General features: G+C 54.6%; 2 protein-coding genes across 4 annotated transcripts in view; one reads left to right on the forward strand and one right to left on the reverse strand.

Moving 5' to 3' along the window:
* On the forward strand, positions 1 to 5,461 carry STARD7 (StAR related lipid transfer domain containing 7). Of its 3 annotated transcripts, none has more exons than XM_039702694.1 (9): positions 1 to 161; positions 981 to 1,008; positions 1,067 to 1,178; positions 1,326 to 1,375; positions 2,181 to 2,291; positions 2,808 to 2,890; positions 3,763 to 3,862; positions 4,205 to 4,289; positions 4,933 to 5,461. In XM_039702694.1, the coding sequence occupies exons 1-9, from the start codon at positions 94 to 96 to the stop codon at positions 5,064 to 5,066; spliced, it is 771 nt and encodes a 256-aa protein (XP_039558628.1). In that variant the 5' UTR covers positions 1 to 93; the 3' UTR covers positions 5,067 to 5,461. The 3 variants fall into 3 exon arrangements, with proteins under 3 accessions (XP_039558628.1, XP_039558627.1, XP_039558629.1); XM_039702693.1 differs by lacking the exon at positions 2,808 to 2,890 and adding an exon at positions 3,075 to 3,157; XM_039702695.1 differs by lacking the exons at positions 981 to 1,008; positions 2,808 to 2,890 and adding an exon at positions 3,075 to 3,157 and having other exon boundaries at positions 1,048 to 1,178.
* Positions 5,462 to 6,187: 726 nt separating this feature from the next.
* The window catches only part of SNRNP200 (small nuclear ribonucleoprotein U5 subunit 200), a 28,560-nt gene continuing 7,318 nt past the window's right edge, over positions 6,188 to 27,429 (reverse strand). The window contains exons 10-45 of the mRNA XM_039702621.1: positions 26,960 to 27,043; positions 26,400 to 26,573; positions 25,828 to 25,965; positions 25,059 to 25,214; positions 24,298 to 24,468; positions 23,594 to 23,787; positions 22,942 to 23,065; positions 22,340 to 22,489; positions 21,796 to 21,906; positions 21,376 to 21,507; positions 20,967 to 21,155; positions 20,297 to 20,494; positions 19,830 to 19,982; positions 19,444 to 19,524; positions 18,890 to 18,973; positions 18,541 to 18,647; positions 18,334 to 18,452; positions 17,539 to 17,693; positions 16,758 to 16,947; positions 15,709 to 15,882; positions 14,774 to 14,934; positions 14,266 to 14,493; positions 13,708 to 13,899; positions 13,314 to 13,492; positions 12,940 to 13,091; positions 12,390 to 12,498; positions 11,614 to 11,722; positions 11,182 to 11,371; positions 10,614 to 10,778; positions 10,177 to 10,298; positions 9,627 to 9,770; positions 9,059 to 9,235; positions 8,745 to 8,905; positions 7,930 to 8,011; positions 7,276 to 7,368; positions 6,188 to 6,604 (exon numbers count right to left, since the gene is read on the reverse strand). Coding sequence (XP_039558555.1) covers positions 6,461 to 6,604; positions 7,276 to 7,368; positions 7,930 to 8,011; positions 8,745 to 8,905; positions 9,059 to 9,235; positions 9,627 to 9,770; positions 10,177 to 10,298; positions 10,614 to 10,778; positions 11,182 to 11,371; positions 11,614 to 11,722; positions 12,390 to 12,498; positions 12,940 to 13,091; positions 13,314 to 13,492; positions 13,708 to 13,899; positions 14,266 to 14,493; positions 14,774 to 14,934; positions 15,709 to 15,882; positions 16,758 to 16,947; positions 17,539 to 17,693; positions 18,334 to 18,452; positions 18,541 to 18,647; positions 18,890 to 18,973; positions 19,444 to 19,524; positions 19,830 to 19,982; positions 20,297 to 20,494; positions 20,967 to 21,155; positions 21,376 to 21,507; positions 21,796 to 21,906; positions 22,340 to 22,489; positions 22,942 to 23,065; positions 23,594 to 23,787; positions 24,298 to 24,468; positions 25,059 to 25,214; positions 25,828 to 25,965; positions 26,400 to 26,573; positions 26,960 to 27,043 — 5,292 coding nt within the window. The 3' untranslated portion in view covers positions 6,188 to 6,460. The remainder of the gene's footprint in view (positions 6,605 to 7,275; positions 7,369 to 7,929; positions 8,012 to 8,744; positions 8,906 to 9,058; positions 9,236 to 9,626; positions 9,771 to 10,176; positions 10,299 to 10,613; positions 10,779 to 11,181; positions 11,372 to 11,613; positions 11,723 to 12,389; positions 12,499 to 12,939; positions 13,092 to 13,313; positions 13,493 to 13,707; positions 13,900 to 14,265; positions 14,494 to 14,773; positions 14,935 to 15,708; positions 15,883 to 16,757; positions 16,948 to 17,538; positions 17,694 to 18,333; positions 18,453 to 18,540; positions 18,648 to 18,889; positions 18,974 to 19,443; positions 19,525 to 19,829; positions 19,983 to 20,296; positions 20,495 to 20,966; positions 21,156 to 21,375; positions 21,508 to 21,795; positions 21,907 to 22,339; positions 22,490 to 22,941; positions 23,066 to 23,593; positions 23,788 to 24,297; positions 24,469 to 25,058; positions 25,215 to 25,827; positions 25,966 to 26,399; positions 26,574 to 26,959; positions 27,044 to 27,429) is intronic.

The raw sequence follows: 27,429 nt of genomic DNA on the forward strand, positions 1-27,429 counted from the left end.
ACCGGGAGGGGAACCGGGGGCGGCGCCGGGAGGGGAACCGGGAGCGGCGGCTCCGGGCGCGGCCGCTGGGGCGGAGCGCGGGGCCGGAGCCTGATGGCCGCGCTCGGTACCGCGGCCTTCGTGTGGGACGGGCAGCGCATCGAGGAGGAGGAGCTGAGGCGGTGAGGGGACACCGGGAGCAACGGCGGGGATAACGGGAACAACACCGGGAACAACACCGGGAATAACACCGGGAATAACGGGAATAACACCGGGAATAACGGCGGGAATAATGGCAGGAATAGTGGGAATAACACCGCGAATAACACCGGGAATAGCGGCGGGAATAACGGGAATTATACCGGGAATAACACCGGGAATACCGGAGGGAATTGCGGAGGGAACACTGGGAACAGCAGCGGGAATAGTGGGCATGGAGCGTGTGCAACAGGATACTGGGAACACTGAGAATGGGAGACTGGGGATACTGGGGACACTAGGAGTACTGGGAAGGGGACATGGGGAACACTGGGAATACCGGAAACAGAATACTGGGGAAACTGGGAACGGGACACTGGGAGTACTGGGAATGGGACACGGGGAATACTGGGAATACCGGGAATGGAACACTGGGAATGGGACACTGGGAGCACTGGGAATGCTGGGGAAACTGGGAACGGGACACTGGGAGTACTGGGAATGGGACACGGGGAATACTGGGAATACCGGGAATGGAACACTGGGAATGGGACACTGGGAGCACTGGGAATGCTGGGGAAACTGGGAACGGGACACTGGGAATATTGGGAATGGGATACAGGAAGCACTGGGAATACCGGGAATAGTGGGGATGTTGGGAGATTGGATACTGGGGACACTGGGAGCGCCGGTGCTGGGCCCGGCCGGGCTGGGGTTCCCCTCCCCGTTCCCCAGACCCGGGGTGTCCCCGTCCCCGTTCCCATCCCGTTCCCATCCCGTTGCCATCCCGTCCCCGTTCCCAGGTCGGCGCAGGAGCTGCAGGCGCTGCAGGCCGCGGGGCCCCCGTTCCCATCCCGTCCCCGTTCCCAGGTCGGCGCAGGAGCTGCAGGCGCTGCAGGCCGCGGGGCAGCGCGAGCGCGGCTGGGAGCCGCTGGTGGAGCGCGAGCATTTCCGCCTCTGGCGCCGCCCCATCCCGGGGTCTGCGCTCTTCCAGTACCGAGGTGAGGGACCCCCACAATTCCAGGGTTCTCCAAATCCCCACATTTTGGGATTCCCAGGATTTGTTGGGTTTTGGGATTCTCGGGACCCCTCAGTTCCCAGGAGTTTTGGGATTTTGGGATTTTTGATTTTTGGGATTTTTCCTGCAGTTTTCGGCTCCTACACCGACATCACTCCCAGGCAATTCTTCAACGTTCAGGTGAGCAAAATTCCCAAAAATTCCTGGAAATTCCTTGGAAATTCCTGGAAATCCCCCAAAATTCCTTGGGAATTCTTGGAATTCTGGTTGGGTTTTGACTCCAGGGCTGGGAATCCTTGGGAATTCTGGGTGGATCCCAGAAAAACCGGGAAAATTCCCATTTTTGATCCCATCCCGGAAAATTCCCAATCCCGTTTTTCCCAAACGTTCCTGGGGATTCTGGATCTGCCCGGAGGCTTTTCCAGGATCGGGTGGGGGATTTTTCCCTGGAATTCCGGGGTTTTCCTGGCGTTCCTCATCCCAGTTTTTCCCCATCCCGATTTTCCCAATCCCAGTTTGTCATGATCCCGGTTTTCCCTGGAATTCCGTGTTTTCCTCACCCCAATTTTCTCTGGAATTCTGGGGCTTTTCCCAGTGCTCCCGATCCCGTCTTTTCCTGGCATTCCCATTTTTCTCTGGAATTCCAGGATCTTTCCCCAATCCTATTTTTCCCAGGCATTTTGGGTTTTTCCCCCGTCCCGTTTTCCCCTGGAATTCTGGGGTTTATATCCTGATCTTTTTTTCCCCATCACTCTGGGATTTATTCCCAGTCCCGTTTTCCTGGGATTTTCCCTGGAATTCCGGGATTTATTCCCGGGGTCGGTGCCCGTTATCCCGGGTTTATTTCTGGGATTTCCCAGCTGGACACCGAGTACCGCAAGCAGTGGGACTCGCTGGTGCTTGGAATTCTGGCATTTTCCCTGGAATTCCGGGATTTATTCCCGGAGTTCCTCATTATCCCGGGTTTATTTCTGGGATTTCCCAGCTGGACACCGAGTACCGCAAGCAGTGGGACTCGCTGGTGCTGAAGCTCGACGTGGTGGAGCGCGACCCGGCCACGGGCTCCGAGGTGATCCACTGGGTCACGCAGTTCCCGGTGAGAAACTGGGATTGGGATTTAGGATGTGGGATTGGGATCTGGGATTTGGGATCCAGGATTGGGATTTGGGACCTGGGATTTGGGATTGGGATTTGGGATCTGGGATTGGGGCTGATCCTGTTCCCTGAGATCTGGGATCGGGATCAGGTTTGGGATCAGGGATTGGGATCTGGGACGGGGTCTGGGGTGCTGACCCCGCTGCTCCCGTTGCAGTACCCGATGTATTGTTTGGGATCCAAGGGGATCCACTGGGTCACAGTTCCCGGTGAGAGACAGGGATTTGGGATCTATTTTGGCATCTGGGATGAAAGTTTGGGATTGGGATTTGGGATCTGGGATTGGGGCTGATCCTGTTCCCTGAGATCTGGGATCAGGATCAGGTTTGGGATCAGGGATTGGGTTTGGGATCAGGTTTGGGATCAGGGATCGGGATCAGGTTTGGGACAGGCTTTGGGATCAGGTTTGGGATCAGGGACGGGGTTTGGGGTGCTGACCCCGCTGCTCCCGTTGCAGTACCCGATGTATTCCCGGGATTACGTTTACGTCCGGCGCTACAGCGTCGACAGCGACCGCAACCTCATGGTGCTCGTCTCCCGGTGCGGCGTCCGGAAAACCCACGGGATTCCCAAAAAAACCCTGGGATTCCCGAAAACCCATGGGATTCCCAAAAACCCCCTGGGATTCCCAAAAAACCCCCTGGGATTCCGGGATCAGGTTTGGGATCAGGGATTGGGATCTGGGACGGGGTCTGGGGTGCTGACCCCGCTGCTCCCGTTGCAGTACCCGATGTATTCCCGGGATTACGTTTACGTCCGGCGCTACAGCGTCGACAGCGACCGCAACCTCATGGTGCTCGTCTCCCGGTGCGGCGTCCGGAAAAACCACGGGATTCCCAAAAAACCCATGGAATTCCCAAAAAAACCCTGGGATTCCCAAAAAAAACCCTGGGATTCCCCAAAAAAACCCCATGGAATTCCCAAAAACCCCCTGGAATTCCCAAAAAACCCCCTGGGATTCCCAAAACACCCCTGGAATTCCCAAAAAACCCCCTGGGATTCCCAAAAAACCCCATGGAATTCCCAAAAACCCCCTGGAATTCCAAAAAAAATCCCTTCTAGACCTCCCAAAAAATCCCCCATTGAAATCCCAAAAAAACTCCTCATGGAATTCTTTCAAATTCGCCCTGGAATTACCCAAAAAAAAAACCCCTCGTGGAATTCCCAAAAAACCCCTCTTGGAATTCCCAAAAAACCCTCAGAATTCCTGGAAAATCCCATGGAATTCCAGGGGAAAAAAAACCCCAATGGAATTCCCAAAAAATCCCTCCTGGAATTCTGGGAATCCCCACACCAAAAATCCCAACAATTCCCATCATTTTTGGGGGGAAGTTTTTGGCTTTTTCCCCCCACCCCACCCCAAATTCTGGGATGGTCCCGAGTTCCCAAAGAATTCCCAAATTACCCCGCAGGGCCGTGGAGCACCCCGGGATTCCCGAGGACCCCGAGCACGTCCGGGTGCGGAGCTACGAGTCCCACATGGTGATCCGGCCCCACCGCGGCTTCGACGAGGTGGGAACGCCCAGAAATCCCGGAAAATCCGGGAAAAATGGGGGAAATCCTGGGAAAAATCCTGTGGAAAATCCTGGGCAATTCCAGAAAAAGGGAAAAATCCCAGAAATTCTTGAAGAATCCTGGGATTTTGGTGGGGTTGGCGTCAGTTCTGAGGTGGGAGTGAGAAAAGGGGGAGGAAAGTGCTGAAAATTGGGGGAAAAAAGGGGAAAACCCCCCAAAAATTGGAAAAAAAAAAAAAACGAAAAAAAAAAGGGAGTTTGGGGGGAATTTGGGGAATGAGGCTTCTGGGCCAGTTCCTGCTGGGAATTGTGGGGATTTTGGTGTTTTCGGCGTCCCCAGAACGGCTTCGATTACCTGCTGACGTACAGCGACAACCCCCAGACCGTGTTCCCCCGCTACTGCCTCAGCTGGATGGTGTCCAGCGGTGAGAATTCCCAAAAAGCCCAAATTCCTCAAGATCCCAGGGAAATCCGGGCAGAAGGAAAGGAAAAACAGGGAGGAAGAGAAGGAAAAACTGGGGAAAATTGGGCAGAGGAAAGGGGGAGGAAACTGGGGGGGAAAAGGGAAGAGTTGGGGAAGGAAGGAGGGAAATTGGGAAAGATGGAAAAATTGGGAAAACATTGGAAAAATGGTGGGAAATGGGGTAAAAGGGGGGAAATCAGAAAAAAAATGGGAAAATGGGGTTGGAAAAGGGAAAAATTTTTAAAAAAAATTAAAGGGGAGAAAATCAGGGAAAAAACTGGGGGGAAATGCAAAAAATTGGGAAAGGGGGTTGGGAATTGTTTTCCACCCTTTGGGGTTGCCAGGAATGCTGGAGTTCCTGGAGAAGCTGCACTCAGGAAAAGTGGGGAGGGAAAAAGGAAAAATTGGGAGGGAAAAGGGAAAAACTGGGGAAAAAATTGGGGAAAAAGTGGGGGAAAAATTGAGGGAAAAAATTGGAGTGATAAAGGGGAAAAAATGGGGGAAAAGGGAGAAAAAACTAGGAAAAAATGGGGAAAAATAAGTAAAAAATTGGGGAAAAGGGGGGAAAGTTTGGGAAAGGGTTTGGCAGCGTCTGGGGTCGCCAGGAATGCCGGAGTTCCTGGAGAAGCTGCACTCGGCGGCGCTGAAGGCCAAGAAGATGGAGCTGGAGCTGCGCGACTGCCTGAGCCCGGCCAAGGGCCCCGAGCCCCGCGCGGCCACGCGCCTGGAGTACGCCTGAGGAGCGGCGGGAAACGGCCGGGAAAACTGAGGGAAAACGGCGGGAAAATGGCAGGAAAACAAGGAGAAAATGGCGGGAAAACAACAGGAAAATGGCGGGAAATCAACAAGAAAATGGCGGGAAAACAACAGGAAAATGGCGGGAAATCAACAAGAAAATGGCGGGAAAACAACAGGAAAATGGCGGGAAAACAACGAGAAAATGGCGGGAAAAGTTTTGGAAAATGGCGGGAAAAGTGCCAGGAGAACTGTGGGAATGGATGGGAAATACCAGCAATAAACTGGGAAAAAAAAACTCTGGGGGTTGTCCCAGAAGCACTGGAAATAAACTGGGAGAAAATCCCGGGAATTGTTCTGAGAATGTCGGGAATAAACTTGGGAATTGTCCTAAAACCAGCAGGAGTTGGTGCAGAAATGCTGGGAACAAACTGGGAATTGGCCCAAAAAAAAAGGGAATAAATTTATGGGAAAACACCAGGAATGAGCTGTGCCCGAGCAGCGCCGTGGGGACACTGGGGACATGCCCTGTGCCCCCCCATGGCGCCCTGTCCCCTGCCTGGGGACCTCCAGGGCCTCCCCATGTCCTCCAGCAATGAGGAAATTTGGGAATTTTGGGATTCAGGAGTTTGGGATCTTGGGAGTTTGGGGATCCAGGGGTTTGGGATCCTGGAATTTGGGACTCGGGGGATTTGGGGTCCAGGAGTTTTGGGTTTCAGGAATTTGAGATCCACACGGAGGCTGAGTCGCATCCCGAAGTTTATTCCAACCTAAAAAAACTGTACAAAACATCCAAACCCTAAAACCCAACGGGAACGCAGGAGGGGGATCTGCAAAAAAAGGAATAAATTGGGAAAAAAACCAGGAATGAGCTGTGCCCGAGCAGCGCCGTGGGGACACTTGGGGACATGCCCTGTGCCCCCCACGGCCCCCTGTCCCCTGCCTGGGGACCTCCAGGACCTCCCCATGTCCTCCAGCAATGAGGAAATTTGGGAATTTTGGGATTCAGGAGTTTGGGATCTTGGGAGTTTGGGGATCCAGGGGTTTGGGATCCTGGAATTTGGGACTCGGGGGATTTGGGGTCCAGGAGTTTTGGGTTTCAGGAATTTGAGATCCACACGGAGGCCGAGTCACATCCCGAAGTTTATTCCAACCTAAAAAAACTGTACAAAACATCCAAACCCTAAAACCCAACGGGAACGCAGGAGGGGGATCTGGGGGATTTTACAGGATTGTTGCTGGGATTGTTTGGGTTTTTACTGGGGTTTTTTTGGATTCTGTGCGGTATTTTGGGATTCTCAGGGAAGTTTTACTGGGGGACATTTGGGATCCTGAGGGATTTTTAGGATCCCGAGGGGGATTTGGGATCCCGAGGGATGTTTGGGGTCCCGAGGGGGCTCAGTCGGACTCGGAGTCGCTCTCGGCCTCCTTGACGTCCACGCTGAACTTGTACTCCTGGTCGCAGCCCATGTAGGCGTCGCTCATGAAGAACAGCGTGTAGTGCTGCGTGCCCGCCGCCGGCGCCACGAAGTCCAGCTTCACCTGGGGACGTCACCCAGTGTCACCCGGGGCCACCCGGCCCGTGGCACCGCGGTGTGACCCAGCCCGGTGTCACCCATGGTCACCCTGGTGTCACCCAGTGTCACCCGGGGCCACCCAGCCCATGGCACTGCGGTGTGACCCAGCCCGGTGTCACCCAGTGTCACCCGGGGCCACCCGGCCCGTGGCACCGCGGTGTGACCCAGCCCGGTGTCACCCATGGTCACCCTGGTGTCACCCAGTGTCACCCGGGGCCACCCAGCCCGTGGCACCGCGGTGTCACCCAGCCCAGCTTCGCCTGGGGACGTCACCCAGTGTCACCCAGTGTCACCAGGGACCCCCTGGGGTCACTCAGCCAGTGTCACCCTGGTGTCACCCAGCCCATAGCACCTCGGTGTCACCCCCCTGGTGTCACCCACAGTGCCACCCCACCCCTGGCACCGCGGTGTGACCCAGCCCGGTGTCACCCATGGTCACCCTGGTGTCACCCAGTGTCACCCGGGGCCACCCAGCCCGTGGCACCGCGGTGTCACCCAGCCCAGCTTCGCCTGGGGATGTCACCCAGGGTCACCCAGTGTCACCAGGAACCACCTGGGGTCACTCAGCCAGTGTCACCTCAGTGTCACCCCCCTGGTGTCACCCACAGTGCCACCCCAGTGTCACCCCAGTGTCACCTTGGCCTTCTGCTGCAGCGTCAGGCGTTTGATGGAGATGAGGCTGTTGGACTTGGAGTCACCGATCACCACCCACCAGCCCTCCTCTCGCTTCTGTGGGGACAACAAGGGACACGGGGGACATCAGGGACACTGCCACCTCAGTGCCACCCCACCACCACCCACCAGCCCTCCTCTCACTTCTGTGGGGACATCGGGGACACGGGGGGCCAGTGGGATTAATGGGATGGATGGGATTGGGATCAATGGGGTCCCACCCCGCGGTACCTGCGGGAACAGGGGGGCGATGACCGGCCCCGTGACCTCCTCCTCACGCTCCAGCTGCACCAGCACCACCACGGGGCCACCGCTGGGGACAACAAGGGACATCAGGGACACTGCCACCTCAGTGCCACCCCACCCACCAGCCCTCCTCTCGCTTCTGTGGGGACAACAAGGGACATCAGGGACACTGCCACCTCAGTGCCACCCCACCCACCAGCCCTCCTCTCGCTTCTGTGGGGACAACAAGGGACATCAGGGACACTGCCACCTCAGTGCCACCCCACCCACCAGCCCTCCTCTCGCTTCTGTGGGGACACTGGGGACACGGGGGGCCAGTGGGATTAATGGGATGGATGGGATTGGGATCAATGGGGTCCCACCCCGCGGTACCTGCGGGAACAGGGGGGCGATGACCGGCCCCGTGACCTCCTCCTCACGCTCCAGCTGCACCAGCACCACCACGGGGCCACCGCTGGGGACAACGGGATCAGTGACCCCAACCCCATCCCAAACCCCACCCTGATCCCATCCCACACCCCAAACCCCATCCCAGCACCACCAGGAGCCACCGCTGGGGACAACGGGATCAGTGACCCCAAGCCCATCCCAAACCCCAAACCCCACCCTGATCCCATCCCACACCCCAAACCCCATCCCAGCACCACCAGGAGCCACCGCTGGGGACAGAGAATGGGATCAGCAACAGCGGGACCACACCATGATCCTGACCCCAATCCCACTCCCGATGACCCCAATGATCCCGATCCCAGTCCTGATGATCCCAATCCTGATCCCAATCCCATACAGGCCTGCGGATGCTGTCCCTGTCCCCCACCTTGTAGGACAGCTCCATGTTGTACAACCATCCCCAACCCAATGATCCCAATGAACTCAACGATCTCAATGATCCCAATGACTCCAGTGGCCCCAATCCCATCCCAATGACCCCAGTCCCATCCCAATGACCCCAGTCCCATCCCAGTGACCCCAATCCCATCCCAATGACCCCAGTCCCATCCCAATGACCCCAATCCCATCCCAATGACCCCAGTCCCATCCCAGTGACCCCAGTCCCATCCCAATGACCCAAATCCCATCCCAATGACCCCAATCCCATCCCAATGACCCCAATCCCATCCCAATGACCCCAGACCCATCCCAATGACCCCAGTCCCATCCCACTGACCCCGCTGACCCCGTCTCACCTGCGGATGCTGTCCCTGTCCCCCACCTCGTAGGACAGCTCGATGTTGGGGTAGCGGTTGCAGAAGCGCGCCACGTCGGCGATCTGCGCCTCGGGCAGCTGCAGCAGCGCCGTGCGCTCCTCGTCCTCCATCTCCATGATGTCAAATACGCTCTCCACGCCCTGCAACGCCCACAGTCGGCCCAAGGTGTCCCCAAGGTGTCCCCAGGGTGTCCCCTGGGTGTCCCCTGGGTGTCCCCAAGGTGTCCCCTGGGTGTCCCCAGGGTGTCCCCAAGGTGTCCCCAAGGTGCCCCCTGGGTGTCCCCGGGGCCGTACCTTGTCCGTGCAGCGTTTGATGTGCTCCGAGGTGAAGTGGGGCAGCTGCTTCAGGTACGAGTCCTTGGACCACATGGCCTGAGTGACCATCTGGGCCAGCTCCATGGCGGCCAGCGCCGGGCTCAGCCACCCATTGCTGGAGAGCACGTCCACGCAGGCCTGGATCAGCCGGATGGCCTGGACACACGGACAGGGACGGACAGGGACGGTCAGGGATGGTCAGGGACATGGACAGGGACAGGGACCTCATGGGATGGACCCAGGCTGGAATTCCTGCAGAACTGACCCCAGGGGTGGACAGGGACGGTCAGGGACATGGACAGGGATGGGGACCTCATGGGATGGACCCAGGCTGGAATTCCTGCAGAACTGACCCCATGGGATGGAATCCCAGAACTGCCCCCCTGGGATGGAGTGACCCCTGGAGAACCTCATTATCCCACCCCACATTCCTCAGCCATAAATCCCACCCCACCCCAAACCAGCCCGTTTTCCCATGACAGACGGGGAGTCCCTCCAGCTCCTCATCCCCAGAGCCCTTTGCAGGGTTTTGGGGCCGGGGTCCCACCTTGCTGAGGATCTCCTCGGTGTCGGACTGCAGCTCGGCGCTCAGCTGCATGCGCGACAGGTGGGCCTGGAGCAGCAGGTTGGTCTTGACGTGGGGGTCGTTGAATTTGGGGTTGGTCAGTTTGTGGGGCACCTTCTGGGACAGCTGGGGGTGGAGGAGAAACCCTTTAGTGCCCAACCCCCAAATCGGTGCTTGACCCCAAAAACAGCTTCATCACCGGGGTGGAGGAGGGAAAAAGGTTTGGGGTTATGGAATTAATGGGGTTGGGATTGTTGAGAGTGAATCCCATCCCGTCTCATCAATCCTACTGATCCTATTCTCAACCCATCCCATTGATCCTGTTGATCCCATCCCATTGATCCTATCCTAACGATCCTATTAACCCCATCCCACTGATCCCATTTATCCCATGGATCCCATTGACCCCACGGATCCTGGACCCGGCACAGCAGGTTGTCCTCATGGTGCCGGATGGGGATGTTCCCATTGATCCCAATGATCCCAATGACCCCGCTGACCCCATCCCAATGGTCCCATCCCCATCCCAGACCTGGCGCAGCAGGTTGTCCTCGTGGTGCCGGATGGGGATGTTCTCGTACTCGGCGGCGTTGGAGATGATCTCCAGCAGCCCCCGCACCTTGGTCTTGGCGTTGAGGGACATGCTGAACAGTTCTGGGGGGAAACACAAAAAAATTGGGGATTTTGGCAGGAAAACTCAAAGCCAGGGATTTTTCTGGAAGGAAAATTAACAAAACCAGGGATTTTTTGGGACAACACAGCAAAACTGGGATTTTTTTGGGGGGAAAACACCAAAACCCATAGGTTTTTTTGGTTGAAACCCCCAAACCCACAGATTTTTTTGGTTGAAATCCCCAAACCCCCAGATTTTTTTGGCTGAAATCTCCAAATCCATGGATTTTTTGAGGTCAAACCCCCCGCCATGGATTTTTTTGGGGACAAGGGCGGCATCGCGGGGTTTTGGGGCACCTATGGTGGTGTAGTTGATGTAGTAGTAGGCGGCGATCATGCCCAGGTTGAGGGGCGCCACGTCCATCTCGTCCTCGATGCTGATGCACTTGGACTGCTCCAGGTCGCTGAGGGTCTGCTCCACCAGCTCCGACAGGTGATCCGACAGGTGCCGGTGGGACACGCCTGCGGCATGGGATTGGGATGGGAATGATGGGACTGGGATGGATGGGATTGGGATGGGAATGATGGGATTGGGATGGATGGAGTGGGATGGGATAGGATGGGATCATGGGATAATGGGATAATGGGATGTGGCGATGGGATGGGATAGTGGGATAATGGGATGGGATAATGGGATGAAGTAATGGGATAATGTGGTAATGGGATAGGGTAATGGGATAATGGGATAATGGGATGAGGTAACGGAAAAATGGGATAATGGGATGAGATAATGGGATGGGGTGATGGCATAATGAGAATATGGGATAATGGGAAAATGGGATGGGACGGGCTTGCCAGCACCGTTACCACCCCAGGATGTTCCCAAGGACCATTCTCCCTGCTGGCACGCAGACCCCATTCCCACCTTGCAGGTTGTAGTAGTTGGGGTTCTGGGTCATCCTGCGGTACAGGAAGGTCCAGGTCAGGTAGTCCACGGCGTCCTGCTTGTTCTCGATGGTCTTGGTGACGATCTCGGCGTTGAAGTGGTCGTGCATGCAGTGGTCCAGGTGAGACTCCACTGGCAGCGGCTCGTACAGGAACTTCTTGAAGAAATCCTGCAGCAGGACAGGTGGAAAAAGGGAAAGAATTCAAGAATTCATCACAAAAATGGTGTGGGAACACCCAGTGAGGCACTCTGGGAGGGTTTGGGTTGTCCTCACGGTGATCCAAACCCTGAGTGAGGGTTAGAATTCCATCCCATCAATCCTATCTCAACCCTGGTGAGGCTCATCCACCATCTGGAGGAGGCCCACCCTGGCCAGAATCCCAGGAATGTCCTGGATCTATCCATGCCCACCTTCTTGGAGCCCTGGCACATGATGACGCAGCGCCCCTCGTCGTCCTGCAGCGGGCGGTTGGCGTGGCCGACCATCTGCAGCACGTCGTAGATGGGGTAATCCACGTACCTGCAGGGCCACGGCGTCAGCAGCGCCCCGGGGACCCCACCCCATCCATCCTGTCCCCTGGGATCCCACCCCATCCATCCTGTCCCACCTGGGATCCCAGCCCATCCATCCTGTCCCCTGGGATCCCACCCCATCCATCCTGTCCCACCTGCATCCCAACCCCATCCATCCTGTCCCACCTGGGATCCCAACCCCATCCCAATCCCCATCCCAATCCCATCCATCCTCTCCTACCTGGGCTCCCAGTCCCATCCCAATCCAGGATCCCAATCCCATCCCATCCCATCCCATCCCAATCCAATCCCATCCCAATCCCACCCCACGCCGAGGGATGGGGGACATGCTCACGCGTGGATCTTGCCGTTGTAGTAGTCCCACCCCAACCCCATCCCAACCCCATCCATCCTATCCCACCTGGGATACCAACCCCATCCCAATCCAGGATCCCAATCCCATCCCATCCCATCCCAATCCCCATCCCAATCCCATCGATACCAACCCCATCCCAATCCAGGATCCCAATCCCATCCCATCCCATCCCAATCCCCATCCCAATCCCATCCATCCTGTCCTACCTGGGCTCCCAGTCCCATCCCAATCTCAATCCCATCCCAATCCAATCCCATCCCAATCCCACCCCACGCCGAGGGATGGGGGACATGCTCACGCGTGGATCTTGCCGTTGTAGTACTGCGTGTCCATGATGATCACCAGGTGGGCCGAGATGTTCATGCCCCAGCAGAGGCTGCGCGAGGCCACCATCACCTGCACGGCTCCTGCGGGCAGGGAGGGCACCTGGGGTCAGGGGGGACAGAGATCCCGGGGCTCCGGGCACTCGGAGAGGGGGGTGGGAGGTGGAGATTCATCCAATCCCAATCCTGTCCCATCCACTCCCATCCCATCCCCTCCCATCCCGATCCCGATTGCAGTCTCTATCCCATCCCACACATCCCATCAATCCCAGTCCCAAAATCAATCTCATCCCATCCCAATCCCAATCCAGATTCCAATCCCAATCTCTATTCCATCCCATCCATCCCAACCCCAAAATCAATCTCATTCCACCCCAATCCCGATCTCAATCTCTATCGCATCCCATCCATCCCAACCCCAAGATCAACCTCATCCCATCCCAATCTCTACCCCATTCCATCCCATCCATCCCAACGCCAAGGTCAATCCCACCCATCCCGATGCCGGCCGCGCTGCGCTCTGACCGGAGCTGAAGAGCTGCTCCACCACGCGCCGCTCCATGGCCGTGAGCCCCTCGTGCAGGTAGCCCACGCCGTTCACCAGCGTCTCCTTCAGCGTGGGGTCGCTCAGCTTCTCCAGGTACGGCACCAGGTCCTTCTCAGCGCAGTGCAGGAACCTGGCAGGGTACCCAGGAATTGGTCAGCTTGGGAAAGGCCTTTGGGATCACCCATCCCAATCCCACTCCCACCCCGTGATCCTTCTCTACTCCAGGCCAAGTCCCCTCAGCTCCCTCAGGAATTCCCCATCTCCATCTCCAACCCCATAAACCAATCCTGGACATTCTCCAACCCCAGAGCCCATCCCGTGGTGGCCCCAGGTGTCCCCCAGGTGTCCCTACCTGTGGCGCTGGACGTCAGAGGCGCAGGTGGTCAGGATGTTGATGGCAGTGAGCCGGGTCTGTTTGCGGGACGGGACGAAGACCAGGACGGGTTTTTTGGGCGAGTGCTTCATCACGGCGTGGTACACGGGCTTGGCCATGGACAGCAGCCGCGTCTGCGTGTGGCTGATGTTGAAACCCTGCCAAAAACCCCAAATCCAGATGGATCCCAAAGGATTCCCTGCCAAACTGGTGGGAAATCCTGGAAAATTCGCTTAATTACGGCACAGAAATGATTGATCTTTGGATTGGTCATCAATGGCCAAACTCAATCCCAGTCCCAATGGATCACGACCAAGAATTACCAACAATCCCAAGGGATTTTTCCAAGAATCCCGGCCGCTCCTGTCCCTACCTGGATGTGCAGCTCCAGGGGCACGGGGCGCACGTTGGGGTGGAAGTTGAAGGTGGCGGTGGCGCTGCAGCCCAGCCAGTGTGCCACGTCCTTGGCGTTGGACAGCGACGAGCTCAGCGCCACGATGCGGATCGGCCGCTCGATCTGCGACGAGATGTAGCGCATGCGCGAGCAGATCACCTCCAGCACGGGCTGCGGGGGAAAACGGGATCAGGAATGGGATTGGGAACGGGATCAGCATGAGGGCCAGCCAGGAGAACCCATGGAAACCCCTCCTGAGCTTCCTGAGAGATAAGGATGGAGCAGGAGCAGGAGTGGGATCAGGAGAGGGATGAGGACCTGGATCAGGAATGGGATCAGAAGCAGGATCATGAATAGGATCAAGAGCGGGATCAGGAACAGGATCAGAAATGACACCCCATGGAAACCCCTTCTGACCGTCCCCTCCCATCCCATCAATTCCCACCAGGAAAACCTTCTCCAAAACAAGTCAAAATCCCACTGGGAACCTCTTGTTCCAGGCTGGACCCATCCCCACCCCATTCCCAGGACCCTCACCCCATTCTCGCCCCCGATCAGGTGCACTTCATCCACGATGAACAGGTTGACGTTCTGGACGTTCTTGCGCTGCTTCCAGCGGCGGGAGAGGATATCCCACTTTTCCGGGGTGCTGATGATGATGTTCCCTTTTCCCAGCAGCTTCAGGTCCGTGCTGGTCTCCCCCGTGAGCAGCACCACCTTCTTGTTGAGGCGCTCCTGGAATTTCTCGTACCAATCCATGAAAACCTGGGGAACAGGGATTGGCCTTGGATCCAGGAGGTTCCCAATGGATTTATCCAGAATTCATACAGGAGAGGTTGTGTAACAGGGGTGATTCCCACCAAATTCCCCTCAAAATTGGGCAACTCAAACCAAATTCCCCCCAAACTGAAGCAATTCCCACCAAACTCCCCCGTGTCACCCACCCCCAGAAGCAGCAGGACGGGCAAACCCCGCGCGGATCCCGAGGCAGCGAGGGGTGAAGGTGGGAATGAATTCCCAGCTCCAGGGAGCTCCTGGGGCTCACCTGCTCGGCCAGGGCCTCCATGGGGGTGATGTAGACGCAGCGGCCCTCGGAGTTCTGCAGGAGCATGCGGAGGATGGCGAATTCGGCGCAGATGGTTTTGCCGCTGCCCGTGGGCGCGCCCACGAAGACGTTGTCGTCGCTGTTGTACACCGTGTTGAACACTGGGCAGCCGGGAATTCCCGAGGGTTTAGGGGGAAAAAAATTGGGAACGGGGTGAGGATCCAGTCTGAGGGAGAGGAGCTCTGGGAAGTGTCTTTAGGGATAAAGCGTGGAACCCAAAATTTGGGGAGAGGGGATATCTACAGATCCCAAAACTGTGGGAGAGGGGATAAACCATGGATCCCAAAAGTCTGGGACTGGATAAACCACAGATCCCAAAATTCTGGGAGAGGGGATAAACCACGGATCCCAAAACTCTGGGAGAGGGGATAAACCATGGATTCCAAAACTCTGGGAGAGGGGATACACCACAGATCCCAAAACTCTGTGAGAGGGGATAAACCACAGATCCAAAAACTTTAGAAGAGGATAAACCATGGATCTGAAAACTTTGGGAATAGGGGATAAACCACAGATCCCAAAACTCTGTGAGAGGGGATAAACCATGGATCCCAAAGCTCTGGGAATAGGGGATAAACCATGGATCCCAAAGGTCTGGGAGAGGGGATAATCCACGGATCCCAAAATTCTGGAAATATAGGATTAAGCACAGATCCCAAAACTGAGAACAGCGAATAATCCATGGATCCCAAAACTCTGGGAGAGATGAAATCCATGTGGAATAAGCAGAAGGACCAACCACAACCTACAGAACCTGCTGAACCCACCACAAACCCCAACCCCAAACCCCCAAACCACCCCGCGACACCCCACCCCCCCAAAAATTCCTGCCAAAACCACCAAATCCCGGCAGGATGAGGAGCTGGCAGTCCCACCTTGAGTCTGGATGGGGTTGAAGAAGGGGAACTTGTCCTGGTAGAGGCTCTCGAAGGCGCTGTTGCGCAGCGCCGACACCGGCAGCGGCTGCAGGTCCAGCAGCTCCGTGGGCGGCGGGTATTTTTCCGGAAGGATCAGGTGCCGGAAGGAAACGGGAAGCTGGGTCTCACAGGCTGGAGGATGGAAAGAATTCCTGGGATTTTCCAGGTGGGTGGAGCCAGGGGGACGGGATCTGCCATGGGGGTGAGGTTGTGGGGTTGGAAGGAGGGGAAGGGGATGGGGAGATGGATTGCGGAGGTTGGGGAGAGGGGATAAAAAACAGATTCCAAAGGTTTGGGAGAGGGGATAAACCCAGAATTCCAAAGGCTTTGGGAATAGGGAAAAAACCAGATTCCAGTGGTTTGGGAATAGGGATAAATCTGGAATTCCAAATGTTTTGGGAGTAGGGAAAAAACCAGATTCCAGTGGTTTGGGAATAGGGATAAATCTGGAATTCCAAAGGTTTTGGAGAACGGATAAACCTAGAATCCCAAAGGTTTGGGAATAGGGATAAAAAACAGATTACAAAGGTTTGGGAGACGGGATAAACCCGGAATCCCAAAGCTCTGGGAGAAGGGATAAAATCCCCAGGAAAAAACAGGAATAAATCCCAGGAAAAACTAGGAATAAAAGCAGAAAAAAAAAAAAACAAACAGGAGTAAAAGCAAAAAAAACCACCCAGGTATTAAAGCAGGAATAATCCCAGGAACAGGGGCACTCACAGAGCCAGCGGTCGGACACCACCCGGATGAAGAAGGGATAAAAAACCCCAGGGAAAAAAACAGGAATAAACCCCAATAAAGGGGCACTCATGGAGCCATAAAACCTGGAATAAAACCCAGTAAAAACCAGCAATAAAACCCAGGAATAAACCCCAGGAATAAACCCCAGGAAAAACCAGGAATAAATCCCAGGAATAAACAGAAATAAAACCAGGAAAAACCAGGAATAAAAGCAGAAAAAAACCAGGAATAAAAGCAGGAATAAACCCAGGAACAGGGGCACTCACAGAGCCAGCGGTCGGACACCACCCGGATGAAATACTGGGGGGGCAGGGGCTCGAAGACGGGCACAAAAAATGTCACCAGGTGCTCATCCTGGGCATATTTGGCCTTGAGCAGGAAATATTCGTGGTGCAGGATCACCTCGCTGTCCACATCCTCCACCAGGATCCAGAAGGCCTCAGAGGAGCCATGAACCTGACAAAAAAGGGGAAAATTCTCAATTCCCTGTCCCAGCCCTCACAATTCCAAATTGGAAGCATCAAAATGGCTTCTTTTCATCCCAGGACTGTGTTTTGCCTTGTGGTTTTTAAAACCAAACCCCAGATTTTCTGGTCTTGCACGATCAGGGCATTTCCACTGACGATTTTCACAATCCTGCCCCACAAATCCCATTTTTTCCCCCCAGTAAAGGCAATTTCCCCTCAGGATTTCTACATCCCACCCCCAGAATTCCCTATTTTCCCCTCATGATTTTCACACTCCAGCCTCAAAATTCCCCCTTTCTGCCCCAATAAGGGCATTTTCCTCTCACAATTTCCACATCCCAACCCCATCAAATCTCATTTTTCCCTCCAAACAGGGCATCTTCCCCTCACAATTTCCACCCCCCACCCCAAAATCCCCCATTTCCCCTCACATTTCCCCTCACAATTTCCACCTCCCGCCCCAAAACCCCCCATTTCCCCTCACAAGTTCACCCCCCCATCCCAAACCCCCCACTTTCCCTCACAATTCCCACCCCAGCCCCTAACGCCCCTCTCCCACCCCAAACCCCGACTGTCCCACCTTCTCGTCCCACTGGAAGTCGGGCGCGATGGTGAGCTCCACCTTGAGCGTGGAGCGCGTGATGGGCTGCAGGTGCACGGACAGCTCCAGCTTCGGGAACAGGTGCACGTATTTATGGATGGTTTTCCCCATTTTCGGCATCCGGATCAGCTCTCCTGTGAGGGGAAAAAAAAAAAAAGGGATGGGTCAGGGTGGATCCCAAAACGGGATTTGGAGGGTCAGGCCTCTGCTCCAGACGCTCAGAAATTTCTGGAGGAATTACCCTGTTTCTGAAGAGAAACCCCACATTTCTGAGTGAAATTCCCCAGTTTCTGAGGGGAAATTCCCCAATTTCTAAGGGAAAATCCTGGAGAAATTCCCCCATTTCTGAGGAAAATTCCCCCATTTGGGAGGGAAAATCCTGGAGAAATTCCCCACCCTCATAAGAAAGAATTCTTTGTCAAAATCCCATGTAAACCAGGATTTTTGGGATTTTAACCCAGATTCAGGGGATTTTTCCATGCCACCATCCCAAACTCCTCCTCAGCCCAGATTTAGGGGGTTTTAGCTCATATTTGGGGGATTTTAGCCCAGATTTGGGGGATTTTCCCATGCCAGAATCCCAAATCCCTCCCCATCCTGGATTTGGGGGATTTTAGCCTGAATTTAGGGGATTTTAGCCTAGATTTGGGGGATTCTAGCCCAAATTTGGGGATTTAACCTAAATTCAGGGGATTTTAGCCCAGATTCTTCTGTGCTGCAATCCCAAACCCCTCCCCACCCCAGATTTTGGGTGATTTCCCCCCGTTTCAGCACCGATCTCGTTGTGGTTGAGGTCGTAGAGGCGCTCAAAGGGGAAATTCTTCTTCTCAATCTTCTTCACCACCTCCTCGGGCAGCTTCTTGAACTGGCGCAGGGGACACATGGACTGCCACCTGTGGGGACACCCCGGGGGCTCAGGGGACACCGGGAACTGCGGGAATTCTGGGGAGCTTTGGGGAATTCTGCGGGATCAGGACCCACATGCGCTTGTCGATCATCTTGCAGAGGTTGAGGGTCTTGTCGGTGAGCTGGGCCCAGCCGCGGTTCAGGACGATCTCAAAGATGGCTCTCATCAGCCTCCCGGCCGACTGCGGGACAGGGAAGGGTTTGGGGTCACATCCTGGACATTCCCCAATTCCCAGCCCACCCTGTGTGCCAGCTCAGAGGGGTCTGGGGTGGGAATGACCCAAAATCCCAACTGGTGTCACCACAACTGGTGCCATCACACAGCGTTGGCCTTGGACACTTCCAGGGGTCCCAGCTGCTCTGGGGATTCCATCCCAGCCCCTCACCAATCCCACTGGGAATTCTGAGGGAATTCCTGGCTCACCTGGGTGACGTAGACCATGTCGGCCATGAGGGCGAAGCCCTCCAGCTTCAGCTGCGAGATGAAGGCCTGGAGCAGCACGTTGATCTGGGAATGGTGATGGAAAAGCTCTCAGGGAACATCCCAGGAAAGCTGCTTTGCCTGGAGTTTAGTTCCCAAGGAAATCTCCTTTTCCTGTTCCCCACTTGCCCAAAAAAGCTACTTCTCCTGTTTTCCAAATTTCCCATGAAAGCTGGTTTTCCTCATTCCTAATTCCCAAGGAAATTTCCTTTTCCTAGTACAAAATTCCCAAGGAAACCTCCTTTTCCTGGCTCCTAATTCCCAAGGAAAGCTGCTTTTCCTGGCTCCAAATTCCTGAGAAAACTGCTTTTCCTGTTTCCAAGCATCCCAATAAATCTGTTTTTCCTGGCACCTAATTCCCTTCTCCCACCTCCCTTTCCATCCTCCCTGCAATCCCATGGATCTCCTGGATCTCTCTGAGCTTCCCAGCCCCATCCAGGACATCCCAGAGAGGGAAGGGAGCAGAATTCCCACCAGGAATTCCCAGCAGGGCTCACCTTGGCACTGGGCTCCTCGATGCTCTCCTTCACTGGGATCGGGACTCGCTCCAGAAGCTTCTGCAGCTCCAGCTTCTCCTCCTGGGGGAAAACAGGGATGGGTGGTGGGTGATGGCTGTTGGGTGTTGATTGTTGTTGGGCGATAGACGATGGCTGTTGGGTGTTTTTGGGTGATGGCTGTTGGGTGTGGTTGGGTGCTGTTGGGTGATGGCTGTTGGGTGATGTTGAGTGTTGGGTGATGGCTGTGGGTGATGGCTGTTGGGTGCTGTTGAGTGTTGATTGATGGCTGTTGGGTGATGGCTGTTGGGTGTGGTTGGGTGCTGTTGGGTGTGGTTGGGTGCTGTTGGGTGATGGCTGCTGGGTGTTGAACGTTGCCCGTTCCGTACCTCGCGCACGGTGATGTTGCGGAACTCTGAGGACAGGGAGAAGACGCGGAAGAGCTCGATCTCACTCAGGGTGGGTTTCAGCAGCTGGTTGTACGTCTGCACCGTCTCGTTGGTGATGTAGTAATGGCTGGCGATGCGGCCCAGCTCCGTCACCTGCCAGGACAGCCGGGAAAACAGCAGGAACAGTCAGGATAAACCATGGGAAGAGTCAGGATAAACCACGGGAACAGTCAGGATAAACCATGGGAACAGTCAGGATAAACCACGGGAATGGCTGGGAATAAACCACGGGAATGGCCAGGAGAACAGTTAGAATGATCGGGAGGAGCCACAGGAATGGTGAAGAGAAAAATGCCCAGGAGAACAACGGGAATGGCCAGGATAAGCCCACAGGAAGCTCCCACCTAAACATCCCCATATTTTTTTCCCCTCCCACCTAAAAATCCCCATTTTTTCGGCCGTCCCACCTGGAAATTCCCGGTTTTCTTGTCGTACTTGACCAGGTTGTTCTTGTCGAGCATCAGGGCCGCGGTGTGGACGAGGTCGAGGCGCCGCTGCTCCAGGAGCGGATCCGCCTTCAGGTCGTCGTGGGAGATGCCGTAAAGGGTCGGCGACCGCAGCATCCGGATGTACAGGTAGGTGTAGCCCAGCCAGTTCACCGCGTCCTATGGAATTCCCAAAAGCTCACTGGTCCCTGGGATGTCCTGGCACGCCCGGGGAGCTCTGGAGTGGAGCTGATCCCAGGTAAATCCCACAAAATAGAGCCGGGAAATCCAGGGAAAAGTGCTTCTCCTGGTGTCCAATTTCCCTGCAAATCTCCTTTTCCTGGTCCCTAAATTCCCAGGAAATCTGCTTTTCCTGGTGCCCAACTCCTTTTCCCCACATCTGGAAAACATTCTCAAATTAACCCTAAAACATCCCCACATTTTTCCCTCATTTTCCACTCTCACCCCAAAAACTCTTCCAAGAACACCCCAAACACTTCAATTCCAAAAGGAACTCTTGAGGAATTATCTCAGGTAGGTTTGGGCATGGAATTCTGGAGGAGTTATCTCTGGTGGATTTGGGCAAGGAATTATCTCAGGGGGCAGAACCACGGCCACAAATCCCTACGGAAAATCGGGAATTTCATCCAACCTTGGCATTCTGGACATTCCCGAGCACGGCCTCAGCGTTGAGCATGTCCGGGAGCTTGGCCACCATCTGGCTCTCGATGGGCAGCTGCTGGTTGAGCAGGGACAGGTAATACTGGAGCTCTCCGTGGGAAGTGATGAGAATTCCTTCTCCTTTCGTGTCATACTGGGGCCTCCCGGCACGGCCCAGCATCTGCAACCAGGAGAAACAGCTCAGTGGACTTGGAATTCTTGAGGAATTATCTCAGGAGGGTTTGGGCATGGATTATCTCAAGGGCATCTGGGCATGGAATTCTTGAGGAACCTTTCCCCCTCCCCTCCAACCCCACAATACTGAGAAGAACGAGGAGGGAACCCAAACCCAGGATTTTGGATGGGATTTCAGGCCAGGAAGGTCCTCCTGGAGGTCCCACCTGGAGGATGTCCAGGGCTCCCAGCTCGGTCCAGCGCCCCTTCTCCGGGCTGTACACCTGCGTGCCTTTGATGATCACCGTGTGCGCCGGCAGGTTCACACCCCAGGCCAGCGTGGCCGTGGACACCAGGACCTGCAGGAAAACTGGGGTCAGATCCAGCAGAAGCTCCAAATCCATCAAAACCAGGGATCAGATCCAGGAGGAATCTTCAAATCCACCCAGGAACCTCCAAATCCACACAGGAACCTCCAAATCCACCCAAACTCTTCATTTAAAATCTCCTTTTCCACCCAAAAAATCTCCATTTTCATCTCCCATTTCATCCTTAAGGCAGATCCCTTTTTCCACATCAGAGCAGGATCCCAAACAAAAAAATTTTGGGATCTGATTCCAGAACTTCCTCTGGAATTAGGGTCCTACCTGGATGTGTTTGTCGGCGAAGAGATCCTCCACCAAGGTGCGGTCAACGCGCGTCATCCCGGCGTGGTGGATGGCGAAGCCGTAGGGGAGGAGATCCTTCAGCTCCAGGTTCTGGGGAAAAACAAATCCAAAAAAGTTCCAGGAAAAAAGTGGGAAAAGATTCCAAGGAAAAGGTTTGGGATCACCACAGGGTGGGGATGGAGAGGGTGGAGAAGTCATCGTGGTGTGTCCGGCACAAAATCTCTTGGGAATGGAGGACGCACCAACTTTTCCTTGAAGAATTTCCCCAAATTTCCCAATTTCTCCCAAATTTTACCAGATTTTTCCCAATTTTCCCAAATTTTTCCCAAATTTACCAACTAACTCCACCTCTACTTTGGATAAAGGACTGGAAAACACTTTTTCCCTGCCGGATTTTCCCTATTTTTCCCTATTTTTCCCACTTTTTCCTGCCGGATTTTCCCGATTTTTCCCAATTTTCCCCACTTTTCCGTGCCGTATTTTCCCAATTTTCCCGATTTCTCTGGTTTTTCCCCAGGCTCACCTTGCACTGCTCAGCCTCTGTCCGCAGCACCTCGGTGGAGGCCGACCCCTCCCTGAGGAAGAGCCCCAGCGTGTCCTTCTCCAGACACATGTCCCGGATGGCCCGCGCTGTCTTCCCGGTCTCCTTCCGCGAGTGCACGAACACCAGCACCTGCAAAAACCGGGATCAGCCTGGGAAAAACCGGGATCAGCCTGGAATCAGCCTGGGAAAATCTGGGATCAGCCCGGGATCAGCCCGGGACCAGCCTGGGAAAAACCAGGATCAGCTCCTGGGATCAGCCCAAGATCATCCTGGAATCAGCCTAGGAAAAACCAGGATCAGCTCCTGGGATCAGCCTGGGAAAAGAGCTGGGATCAGCCAGAGATTCCTGGGAAAAGGGTGGGAGACTTGCAAAAAATCTGGAATGAATCCAGCTGGAATGAATCCAGGAATTCCCTCATCCCAAAAGGAATATTCCAAATTGATCACCCCAAAAATGGGAAAACCCAAAACTCCATCAAAATTCCCTGCAGGGTTAGCACCTCAAAATGAGTAAAAAAAAGAGAAAAAATTCCATTTTTTAAAATAGGATTAAGGTGGAATTTTTGGGCATGAGGTGGGACCTGGTTCTTGCCGGCGTGCTCCATGATCTTCTCGTAGACGATCTCGTTCATGATCTGGAAGCGTTTGATGGCCTTCTTCTCCGTGATGCCCACGTAGGTCTGCTCCAGGGGCACGGGCCGGAAGCTGGGAGGGAAAAATCCGTGGGATTTGGGGGAAAAAATCCATGGAAAAAGAAATTTATGGAGAAATCAGCACAGAAAAATCCATGGAAAAGGGAATTTATGGAGAAAATGTGATAAAAAATATCCAAATGTGATAAAAAAATATCCATGGAAAAGGGAATTTATGGAGAAAATCTGACCGAAAATCCACGGCAAAGGGAATTTTCCCCGTTTTCCTGTACCTGTTGTCGAAGTAGAACAGGCCCTTGGCCGGGTCCACCCGCAGGAAGGTGGCCACGTCCTCGTAGTTGGGCAGCGTGGCGCTGAGCCCCACCAGCCGCACGTCCTCCTGCGTCATCTCGATGTTGCGGATGGCCCTGGCCACCAGTGACTCCAGCACGGGCCCGCGGTCGTATGTGATAAAAAAATATCCATGGAAAAGGGAATTTATGGAGAAAATGGGACAAAAAAATCCAAGCAAAAAGAAACTTATGGAGAAACCACCACAGAAAAACCCACGGCAAAGGGAATTTTCCCCGTTTTCCTGTACCTGTTGTCGAAGTAGAACAGGCCCTTGGCCGGGTCCACCCGCAGGAAGGTGGCCACGTCCTCGTAGTTGGGCAGCGTGGCGCTGAGCCCCACCAGCCGCACGTCCTCCTGCGTCATCTCGATGTTGCGGATGGCCCTGGCCACCAGTGACTCCAGCACGGGCCCGCGGTCGTCGTGGAGGAGATGGATCTCATCCTGGGAGAAAGGGAGAGATCAGGGAATTGTCCTCCCAGATCAGGATTTGTGGGATCACAAAGTTCATCTGGTTCCACCGTGGGTGTTATGGTTGGCAGGTTCAAGGTTCTCCACTCCCAAACCCCAGATGCACCTTGAGGAACACCTGAGATTCTCCATCCCCAATCCCCAGATCTACCTTGAGGAGCACCTTGAGGAAACCCCTAAGCTTCTCCATCCCAAACTCCAGATCCACCTTGAGGAACACCTTGAGAAACCTCCTGAGCTTCTCCACTCCAAACCCCAGTTCCACCTTGAGGTTCTGCAGCCCCAAACCCCAGATCCACCCTGAGGTTCTCCACTCCAAATCCCAGAACCACCTTGAGGAACCCCTTGAGCCCCAAACCCCAGTTCCACCTGGAAGTTCTGCAGCCCCAAACCCCAAATCTGCCTTGAGGAAGCCCTTGAGGAGCCCCAAACCCCAGATCCACCTTGAGTTCCACCTTGAGGAGCCCCATCCCCGGTGCTCACCAGGATGACCAGCCGCACCAGCTGGGTGTAGGTGCGCTCGCCGCCCTTGCGGGTGATGATGTCCCACTTCTCGGGCGTGCACACAATGATCTGCGTGGCGCTGATCTCCTCCTTGCACAGCTGGTGGTCCCCGGTCAGCTCGGCCACCGTGATCCCGTAGGTGGCCAAACGCTGGGAAAGACCCATGGGATGAGCATGGAGACCTTTCCATGGAGGAACAATCCCAAAATCCCACCCAAACTTCTCCTGGTGCAGCTGGAGGGAGTTCTCCCTTCTCCTGGTGTTCCCTGGGATAAAATCCCAAATCCCAGCTGGATGTCCTCTTCTGCCAGGGAGGTGTGCAAAGCCCCCGATCCCCTTTCCTCCAGGCTGAGCTCCTTTCCCAGATCCCTCAGGAACTCTCCATCCCTGGGCCTTCTCCAACCCCATATCCCATCCCAGATCCCTCAGGAGTTCCCCATCCCCGAACCTTCTCCCACCCCATAACCCAGATCCCTCAGGAACTCTCCATCCCTGGGCCTTCTCCAACCCCATATCCCATCCCAGATCCCTCAGGAGTTCCCCATCCCCGAACCTTCTCCCACCCCATAACCCAGATCCCTCAGGAATTCTCCAGAGCCTTCTTCTTGTTCTCCAACCCCTCCCTCACCTCTGTTCCCAACCCTCCACAATCCCAAACCTCCTCTGAGACCTGATCCAACTCATCCCCAACCCCAACCCTCCCCTGGGACCCGATCCCAAACCTCCCGGGTCTCCCTCACCTTGCTGAAGCTCCCGACCATCTCCTGCACCAGGGACCTCATGGGCGCGATGTAGATGATCTTGAAGTCGTCCACGTTGATGGTGCCGTCCATGTTGATGTGTTTGCCGATCTCCCTCAGCATGCACATCAGCGCCACGTTGGTCTTCCCCGCGCCCTGCAGCCGACACATTCCGTCCCAAAAAATCCCCCAAAAAAATCCTGGAATGCTCTTGGACAGGTCCAAGGTTCTCCAGGTCTCCCAAACCCCAGATCTACCTTGAAGAACTCTGAGGTTCTCCACCCCAAACCCCAGATCCACCCTGAGGAGCCCCCTGAGCTTCTCCAGCCCAAACCCCAGATCCACCTTGAGGAACCACCTTGAAGAACTCTGAGGTTCTCCAGCCCAAACCCCAGATCCACCCTGAGGAACCCTGAGGTTTTCCAGCCCCAAATCCCAGATCCACCTTGAGGAACCCTGAGGTTCTCCATCCCCAAACCCCAGATCCACCTTGAGGAACCCTGAGGTTCTCCATCCCCAAACCCCAGATCCACCTTGAGGAACCCTGAGGTTCTCCAGCCCCAAATCCCAGATCCACCTTGAGGAGCACCTCAAGGAACCCACAAGCTTCTCCATCCCCAAACCCCAGATCCACCCTGAGGATCCCCCTGAGCTTCTCCACCTCCAAAAAGTGGTGCCATTTTGGTCTTCTCCACACCCTGAAATGGAGACCTTCCACCCCCAAAAATCCCAGAATTCTTCCCAAAAATCCCAAAACCTGGACTCTCACCGTGGGGGCACAGAGCAGCAGGTTCTCGTCGGACTCCAGCGCCGCCCGGAACAGTTTGCTCTGGATCCTGTTGAGGGTTTTGAAGCCTTCAAAGCCAGCTTGGGCGTACTTGGGAAGTTTTTCCACAGAAACCAATTGCTGGGAAGAGGGAAAATGTGGAAAAAAAGGAATTAAAGTTTTTTTTCCAGGTCAAAAAGGAAAATTTCTGATTTTTTATGGCTGGAAAAGAGCGAAAAGTCATTTTTTGTCCTCTCAGATTCCATGGAAAAGTCAAATCCTCAAATCCCAAATTGATCCCAGTGTTTAGGGAAACTATTTGGGATTAATCCCAATGTGGACACACACAAAAAAAGGAAATTAATGATAATAAATCCACTTCTTCCTTTTTATTTTGGGAACAAACCTTGTCAGCCCCCAAGGGTTTGACATGGTTTTCATGGGAAAAAAGGAAAATCAATAATTTTTTTTCAATTTTTTGGGGGGACAAACATCATCAGCCATGAAGGGTTTGGGTTTTCATGGGAAAAAGTGAAAATAAATCAATTTTTTCTAATTTTTTTTGGGAAACAAACCTCATCAGCCCCAAAGGGTTTGGGTTTTAGGGCAGGAACATGAACTTCCTCATATCCCTTGCGCTGTCTCCGGAAGGATCCATCCGGGAGCTGGCACCTCTTGTTGGCCATGAAGTGACTGCCCTGGGCAAACACCAGATCCTCCAAATCCAGCACCTGCCTGGGAGCCAGAGCCTGGAAAATAATGGGAAAAATGGTGGGGAAAAAAGGTAAAAAAAAAGGCAAAAAATGGGGAAAAAGGGAGGGGAGAAAAGGGAAAAAATGGAGAGAAAAAGGAAAAAAAAGGCAAAAAAATGGGGAAAAAGAGAGGGGAGAAAAGGGAAAAAATGGGGGCAAAATGGGGGGCAAAATGGGCAAAAAAAGGAGGAAAAATGGGGGGGAAATGGGAAAAATCATGGGGAAAAATGGGGGGGAAGTGGGGGGAAAGGAAAATGGGAATTGTTTCTCCTCATGTTTGAAGGGAAAGCTGCAGATTCCAGGTGGGAATCCGTCTTCCCTGTGGGATCAAACGTTTTGTGGGACAGCTGGGGGTGTTGTGGGGGCAAATCCAAGGATTTTACCTCTCCCCCCTGGTCCAGATCCATGGATTCCAGGTCGGTGTCCATGCGGGACTGGCGCACGCGTTCCCGCCGGGAGCGCTCCTCCTGAGGGCAAAAATCAGGATTGACTCAGGTACGAGGCTCAGACTGCTCCAAGTGCTCCCCTTTCCTCAATTCCCTCGGGAAAAGGCATCCAAAAACCAGGAATAACCATTTTAATAAATCAGGAATAATCATTTCAGGAAGGAAATCCAAACTGCCCCTCACAAAAATGGCTCCTGCCAGGAACGTTCATCCTGAGGGGAAAAATCAGGATTCAACCCCAGGTAAGAGGCTCAGACTCCTCTAAGGTGCTCCTATTCCCTCAAATCCTTTGGAAATCCATCAAAAACCAGGAATAACCATTTTTATAAATCAGGAAAAATCATTTCTGTCAGGAAAACCAAACTTCCCCTCACAAAAATGGCTCCCAAGCCTGAGGGGAAAAATTG

This window comes from Passer montanus, unplaced genomic scaffold, assembly GCF_014805655.1.
Source record: "Passer montanus isolate IOZ18808 unplaced genomic scaffold, ASM1480565v1 scaffold158, whole genome shotgun sequence".
Classification (NCBI taxonomy): Eukaryota; Metazoa; Chordata; class Aves; order Passeriformes; family Passeridae; genus Passer; species Passer montanus.